Source organism: Etheostoma spectabile, chromosome 8, assembly GCF_008692095.1.
Source record: "Etheostoma spectabile isolate EspeVRDwgs_2016 chromosome 8, UIUC_Espe_1.0, whole genome shotgun sequence".
Lineage (NCBI taxonomy): Eukaryota > Metazoa > Chordata > Actinopteri > Perciformes > Percidae > Etheostoma > Etheostoma spectabile.
The window spans coordinates 14,784,568-14,792,569 of NC_045740.1; the positions used below are offsets into that span (position 1 = coordinate 14,784,568).

The following is an 8,002-nucleotide window of genomic DNA, read 5'->3' on the forward strand; positions in this document are numbered from 1 at the left end:
CACGTTGCCATGTCGAGGTTCGCAAAATTTATCTTCACAAAAGAAGTGTAGTTCCACTTGATTCAGTGTTACGTGTTTTTTGGTTTGTGCAGTAGACCCTTTAAATCCAGCAAAGAAATGGTAAGATTTTAATTAGATGCAATTGTCGACTGAATTCAGCCACAACTATTAAAAGACATTTGAAGAAAAATGTAGTGCACGTTTGTTTGACCAACTAGCTATTCATCTATTTCATTTAAAAGTAGTTAATGAGCCAAATACCCTAAACCAGTCAACTAGATTACATTTTGAGTAGTGGTGTTAAAACCTTAAAACCACTCTAAAGTATGTTGCTTGCTTGCCCTTTCATTGCAGATTACATGAGCATGTCTATGCCTGAATGTTCTTGCACTGTTCCTTTTTTAAAATGTCCTGCGGGCAGATTTTTGTCTGAATTAGACAATTTTTAATCTGAACATGTGCTGTGATTCAACATCACAGTGTGTATGTGTGAAACATAAAAGTACGCCAGCATGCACTGTGCCTGCTTGCCAACCGTATCGCTCCTTTCCCCGCAGACAAAGACCTCCAGCAGCTCTTTTACATCTCATACACCTACATACCATACCATTCCACTCCAGACTGCCACTCTTTCTTTTATTATCATCTAATTACACCTTAAGCACTAGTATGAGAATTTTGTTCCACCAGACAGATTGCAGGGTTAGAAGATGTAGTGCAGGGGTTCCAGTTAACTGTGTTGCTCACTGGGCAAGCGGCTCTCTGTCTCTTAACCTTTGATATTGTTTACTGGCAGAAAACAAGAGACACATTGTGGAAGATGGAGAGAGCGAGCAGGTAGTAATACACATAAAAAAAAAACTAGCTGTAAAGTGTTTAAGGAATAAGTTAAATTTGGTAGTTTTTCAGAGATTTTGCAAATTTCCTCCAATCACAAAACAGCAAATGAATCCATGTCTATTTGACAGTCAGTCTGTCCCTTGACCCATAGTTTTTTTTCAACAAGGGTTGTTCAGTTCATCACAGGACTTTTTTTTTGTAGCCATCAGTCATTTCCTGATCGAAAGAAGAAGTTGATTTGTGTTTTACGAGCAGCAGCTTCCTCTGATGTAAAACAGCTTCTCACAGACATTAAGTCTCATCGATGAAGCTGCATTCAAACGGAAGTGCTTAGAAAACGCTCATCCATGCAGCCAAAAACCTTTTAGCTGGCAGTTATGGGTATTCACAACCCATTAAAATGATTCTTCATCTCTTCAGTAAGTGCAGAATCAGCATGCCAGCATTTTCCACCCAAAGTTGTATTGTAAAAAGAAGCCTGGAGCAACTGTAGGACATTTTGCTTGTACTGAGACTGATGATGAATGATTGATGTTTGAATGCAGACAAAAACATTGGGTCAAGCTACTGACTTAGACTACTGTTGAAAAATATCTCAGAAATTGGAAGTTTGAGCACTGAAGAACAAACATATAATACAGTTAACTAACCATCATGTGTTGCTGTACATAGTTCTCAATTTTTAAGAACTTGTAGGCCTGTCAAAAAATTGACAGTCGCTAATGAATATTCAACTGCAGGTTTCCTGTGGACAGTCTGGGGGTAATTTTCATTTGGCTGGCACAGAGAGCTAAGGAGGTATCTAATGTCTAGATGTGTTGTGTAACTCAACACTGATTGGGCTTGGAATTACCAGCAGCCACCTGACATGGCTGTGGTTGAGCCTTTTAGTTCTGCCACTGTACTCAGTCAGGCTTCCTGTCTGTCTTTGTCCCATGGGAGACACCACAAAGTTCCTCAAGCTAACCGTGTTCTAGCTCATAAGCGTGAGAGACAACCCAGTTTTTTTGCAAAAACCTTTCTTCTTTTTTTTTTGTCTGACCTTGTTGATCAGCAGCAAGCACGAAAGGCCTTTAAGAAATGTAGAGTAGAAGCATGTAGACCTTAACTCAGATAGTGAATACCTTGATAGCCCAAGCTTAGGCTTGGACGATTTGGGGAAAAAATGTGAATCACATTTTATTTTTTTTATTTTTTTTAAAGCTTAGAATTGTTTATTGCACACATGAACCATGACAAAACAAAATAAATTGTCAGTATCAAACATAGTTTTTTTTTTGGCACCTATAGCACATTGCGCATCACCACAAGCCTGTAAACATAGAGGCTCTGGTGAAGAGAAGGGAGAGCATTGCAGCGCTTGGTAGCACCTATTTTAACACCCATTTTATACAGTCTATGTTTAACTCAAAGAAGAAAAGTAGTAGCGTTTGTAATGCAATCGGCTCGTAAAATTAAATAAGAATCAAAGTCAAGTTTTAATTAAAATCAAAGTTATTTAAAATTAAATCATGAACAGGTTGAATCAAGATCGCGATTTTATAACAATCATGCGGGCCTACCTAAGCTTACCTACTGGATCAAATTCTTATTATAAAAAGCGTAATTTCAGGGTGTGAATGATGATTGTGTGTGCAAGAGCATGAATGTGCGTCCTTGTGTGCGTGCACCAGAACTAACGAAACAGGAACCCACTCATAACATTGCTCCTAGTGGTAAAAATTCCACAGGGTATGCAGAGTCCGCCAACCCCGTCTGAAGGCTAAAGTCTTTATACCTGTCTCACACAGCCACACTTAAGGGCAGGTTTTTCAGTCCCTGTCTCCAACACAAGCTTCAGCTGAAGAGCAGATTTCTAAAATGTTGGCTATCCATTTAAGAAAAAAATGCCAAAACACCATAATTCCATATGTTTAAAACGTCATGTAAAGGGCCGTCCACACCAAGAAGGATAACTATAACGATAAATATATTGTTTAAAAATATCGTTCTATCCACAACGAAAACGACAGCGGTGAACAATATCATTGGGATCACTTTTAGAGCAATTCAGCCAATCAGAATCCATCTGAATCTACAACATGGCACGGCGGAGAGAGACACTACAGAGAGATTTGTTTCACACAAGTGGTCAGTGGCGTGACATTACCAATCGCTGCGGGGCTTCAATCCTTCAGCTATGTGTGTTTTAAACATCAGTACTTTGAAACTGAAGTCACAGAAACCACTGATAATTCAGATTTACTGTGAGTGAACATGTGTTTTGGATGTTATATCATACTGTTGGTGTTTTAGTTTCGGTGCTCTACACATGCAGATCTGACACCCGCCTGCTCTGATCTCCTGCTCTATGTATCGCTGCACGCCTTCTGTTGCCCGGGAAAGGCAGCGGGTTCCACAGGCCAGGGACCGCCGGTAGACTTTTTTGGTTCCTAAAATGTACCTGAATCCAAGAATATAGGCTATAGGATATAACTGCAGACATTACTGTAATCTTACATTTTACAATCTTTCTTGATCTCGCAACGTCTGCGGTATATTATGTATTATTATCAGCTGAAGCGTGCCGTGCGTGCTTGTCTGACGCCACTGTCTACAGAATGTTATCGTTCAGCAGTGTGGATGCTCACATCGTTATGGTAATAGTTAGTGTTACCGGTGTGGACGGGCCTTAACCGTTCTCTTCAGTCAACCCTGAGGTTAAGGTATCCAAAAAAAATAGCATGAATAGTTTTACTTCTGTCATTTGGCAGAAGCATGAATCACATGTTTTATAATTTGTTATCACTCTGGAACGGAATGTGGTCAACTAAGTGATGTAAGAGACACCCAGGACAAAACACTTCTTTTCCAGACCTGAATATAGACATTTGTCAGGATGGTTGTATCAGAGTTTAGAAAGTGTGGAAAAAGAACTTGTCTAATAGTTTGGAAAAATCCATTAAGGAAATCCATCATGAGAAACTTGGAAGACTCAGCGCCACACATTTTTACAACTGACCTTTGTGGATTATAGTCATCTCTGTTTAGATTTGTGTCATTAACCATCTCAAACTACTTGTCACATACTACAGTTCACTCAGCATGGCCAGTCATCATTAAGGTTATAATCTTCCTTAATGTTGTACAGTGTGTTCCCAGTATTACAGTCAGTACAGTGACACATCAGTGTGTCACATGACACATCTGTGAGAGCAGAGAAAGGATGTAGGATTAGTCAACGTGTGGATCATAGGAAGCCTTTCCCATGACTTCAGAAACAAGGAGCTCTCCGCCCGACTCCAACGAAATCGATAGAGTGAAACAAAGACTTGTGTGTGTGTGTGCTGAAGCAATCCTCACTCTAAACATAAACACTGCTAACGTTCTGTTTTCTGTTTTCTCTCTATCGTCTCTCTCCCTCTTTGACATTCTGTTTTCTTTTCTATCTTCTCTGTCTCTCCCCGTCTCTATGTCGCCTCAGTCTGTTTATTGATCTTCAAATATAGCGTGAGATGTGCAAATAATCATATTAAACCACTAACAGCTTTTTGGAGGCTAGTCTGCAAACACATTGTACATTTGAGACGGGGGTTTTGCAGGCAGGAGCCCAGTCTCCTCTCTTTCTTGCTGGGAGATGCAGGTGGTTGGATGTCAGGCTTGGCCTCCTTTCCAAGCTCCACATGCTGACTTAGAGATTTCTATCTGCTCGTGTTATACCAGGTCAGCTCAGCACTTTGAACAATGCTCCTAGGGGTGCACAATTATGGGCCAAATGATATCTCAGATTAACCCTACTGGTTGTTGAGATCTTGGTAATAAGCTTGCAATTTTTGTTGTCATTGGCATTTTGCCCTCAGTTGACAGGAAACAAGGGAGTCAAACCAAGGTCATAGTAGTTATACTATATGTGTTTTAAACACTTGGCCACCACCAGCCCAGGGTTGGTTATTTAACGAGGGGCAGGATTGTTGGACTGTATTTTGTGTAGACCTGAAACAATTAATCAGAATACTAACTATTTTAGTAAGCAATTCATTTTGTCATTTTTTTTAAGCTGAAATGCAAAACAGTCTTTGATTATAGCTTCTCAAATGTAAGGGGTTGCTGCTTTTCATTTTTTTCATTTAAAAAAAAAAAATTTTAAGTCAAGAATTGTTGGTCAGTTGAAACAGAAGTCACCTTCTTGGAAAACTGCAATTGGCATTTTTCACTATTTTCTGACATTTAATACACCAAATAATCAACCGGTTAATGAAGGAAATAATCGTCACCTTAGTTACAGCCAGGGATGTAACGGTAGGAAAATGTAACCTCACAGTTATAGTGACTAAAATTATCACGGTGTTCGGTATTATCGCAGTATTTTTAAAAGTTTGTTAGTGGCACATTCTGCAGACAGGATAACTATCTTCAATCAGCTGTCCTGAGACTCGGATGAAGCTGGGAAGGATTAAACGCACGGTTTCAACACCAAGGTTATCCAGCGTGATAATAATATTTTAAAAGAAAACGGTAATTGTTATCGTCAACCTTTTTATCGTGGTTTACCATTACACCGGTAATAGTTACAGCCCTTGTTTTGTATCTCTAATATGAATCCATATGATGGATTTGTTGTTTTGGTGAAAGGGAACTACTTTATAGAAGTTAGGTTGACCTGACACCGAACACTTGTGACAAAAAAACAAACTTTTAGGAAGTTTTGTGAAGTTGTTCCGCTTCATTATCATTGCACGTGAAACGTAAGCTGTACACCCCCCTGAGCTCTTCAAAAAAATGTTTGGTTCACAAATGTCCCAGAAGTCTTTGAGGGGAAGAATGAACTAGTATGACTTTCCAAACATTTCCTTTACCCTCTCCCTTTTCTTCCCTGAGTGATGTCAGAGTCACAAATTTCCAATGACCATGACAGAGCACTTTTACATACGGCCCGGAGCCTGGTGCAGGAAGGGGCGGGGCTCTTTCACTTCTCATTTCCTGTGCCACAGGAAGTGCATTCCTTAGCCACTGGCAGTACAGAGTAAAGAAAAGCAGAGTGTAACTGCAAGTTCCCAGCAACAAGGCAGCCTCCAGGAATCTCTCTCTCTCTCTCTCTCTGTCTCTGTAATTAAAAAACAAACAAAAAAAAGCCAACTTTGCCTCTGGAGTGTATCATTGTTATTGTGTGTTAATCAAAATTTACACTTAAATACCTAAACTCTAATTAAATGTTAAACTAATGTTTTCTCACAACTTAATAGACCTCTGTTTTCTGATTCTTTTAGGGCTGTCGTCAACTAAAGAAATTCTTAGTTGACTAACACTTACATGATTTTGTCGACTAATTGATTAGTTGATTTAATCGACAGCTGTGCGCTTTGAGAGGTGGTTAAGACTAGAAAAGCACTATATAAATGTCAATAATTAACCATCTGTAAAACTGAGTTTGTACACAATTTATTTAGCAAAACCACCACTTTAAATATTGTGTTCACCAGAAATGTGCTCATACGTTTTGTCATAAAAATGACTTATCAACTAAAGAAATCTTAGTAACTTAGTTATTAATGGACTAAGAGGGGGCAGCCCTAGTTTCTTTGTGTTAAGCCTTTACCCTTGCTGACGTGTTTATTCCTTTGGTAGTATTCATAGCTCTGAGGTGTTGTTAGTAGAGCTACCTCTTGTTATCTACAACCAGTTCTGTTGAACTGATATGACTTCATATGTGTTGGGCAGTCCAGAAATGACACACAGCCACTCATTGTCTTTGTGTCCTGCCTGTCTCCCTCTGGTCTGTTTCTGTTTGACGTATGTAAGCATCTTACTTATATGCATTTTTCTAGTTCCCTGACACTCTGTTTGTGTGCGTGTGTCTGACGTTTTGCTCCTGTAGGACAAGGGAAAAGGAAAAGGTTTGGTGAAGAATGCAGCTCTGGAAGAACAGGACGCTCAAAACCTGGAGGTTGTTGCCTTCTGTGAAGACGTAGCAACGTAAGATTCTTCCCGTTGGCATGAAACTAAAGCCTTCCTTTGACTATTCCTGACCTTCTCTGCTCATTTGAGTGCTTTGCAACTCTTTTTATGTTAATAATCACATTTTATTTATGCACAAACTCACATTGATTAGACTGTAGTTCTACACCTTTCAACTTATGTCACCTATAAATAAAAAGAAACTAATAATAGAGACAGGTTAGACCTTTGGCAAAGGAAGGGAATATTGTAGTCTGACTCAGCTGATGTACAGTGTCTGCGGCGAGTACGTCAGATGTCTCTCCGTTCTGCTATCTCTGCTATCTCTGCTATCTTGTTACTCTAGTAACAAGCCAGAGCAAGCCTGACCATCAGCTGTGGACAGAGATGGGAAGTAACAAAGTACAAGTACTGTAATCAAGTAGATTTTTACTTTACTATTTAATTTTTGCCGACTTTTTACTTCTACTCCTTACATTTTAACACGGATATCGGTACTTTCTACTCTTTACATTTTACAAAATTGGCTCGTTGCTTTAGTTTCAAATAATTTCAGTGGAGTTACCGTTATTATTTTTTGCATCATCAAAACCAAATTCAATATAATTGAATGGGAATATACATTGCACTTGACGCACCACTACAAGATGATTCTGCAGCATTCATTTGTGGCCAATCATTGCGGCCTTTGCATGGCGGTAGCATTAGCACGTAGTAGTATGATGGACATGATTGAAAATTAAGAAAACGGAGATCCCAGAGATTCTCCAGACAAGCAGCAAGACATGATAATTCTTGTCCTTATCTGAGAGAGATGTTTGAGATAGTAGGCATTAAGAATGACTCCTGCCGAATGTGCTGTGTGTCTCTAAAAGTATGGGGAACATCTTAATTAATGTATGTTTAGTAATTCATATTTTATCCTTTATTTTCTTTTGAGAAGCCATATTTGAGCACACACACATACATGTATATCCCTTTAAATGTGAAGGGGAAGATTAAAAAAGAGAAACTGGATCTGTGAATTCTCACACTGTTTTAGGCCTATTGGCAGACATTCATTTAAAATGTAGGCATTGAAATATAAAGAGCTTTTTTCCCATGGCCACTGAAGTTTCTCAGATTGCACTCTAGTAACATTTGAGTGGTCCAGGTAGCTTTGGATGAAAAATGGTTGTCAATCACAAGGCTTCTTCTACTTTTTTTTATCTGTACTTCTACTTGAGTA

General features: G+C 39.1%; 1 protein-coding gene across 3 annotated transcripts in view; it reads left to right on the forward strand.

Moving 5' to 3' along the window:
* pik3c2a (phosphatidylinositol-4-phosphate 3-kinase, catalytic subunit type 2 alpha) overlaps positions 1-8,002 on the forward strand; it is a 48,084-nt gene that overhangs the window by 12,246 nt on the left and 27,836 nt on the right. For 2 of the 3 annotated variants that reach the window (XM_032522614.1, XM_032522616.1), the window contains exon 3: positions 6,695-6,792. In XM_032522614.1, the coding sequence (XP_032378505.1) occupies positions 6,695-6,792 (98 nt within the window). Of the gene's footprint in view, positions 1-101; positions 121-6,694; positions 6,793-8,002 lie in introns of those variants that run through there. The other variant, XM_032522617.1, reaches the window with a different exon arrangement.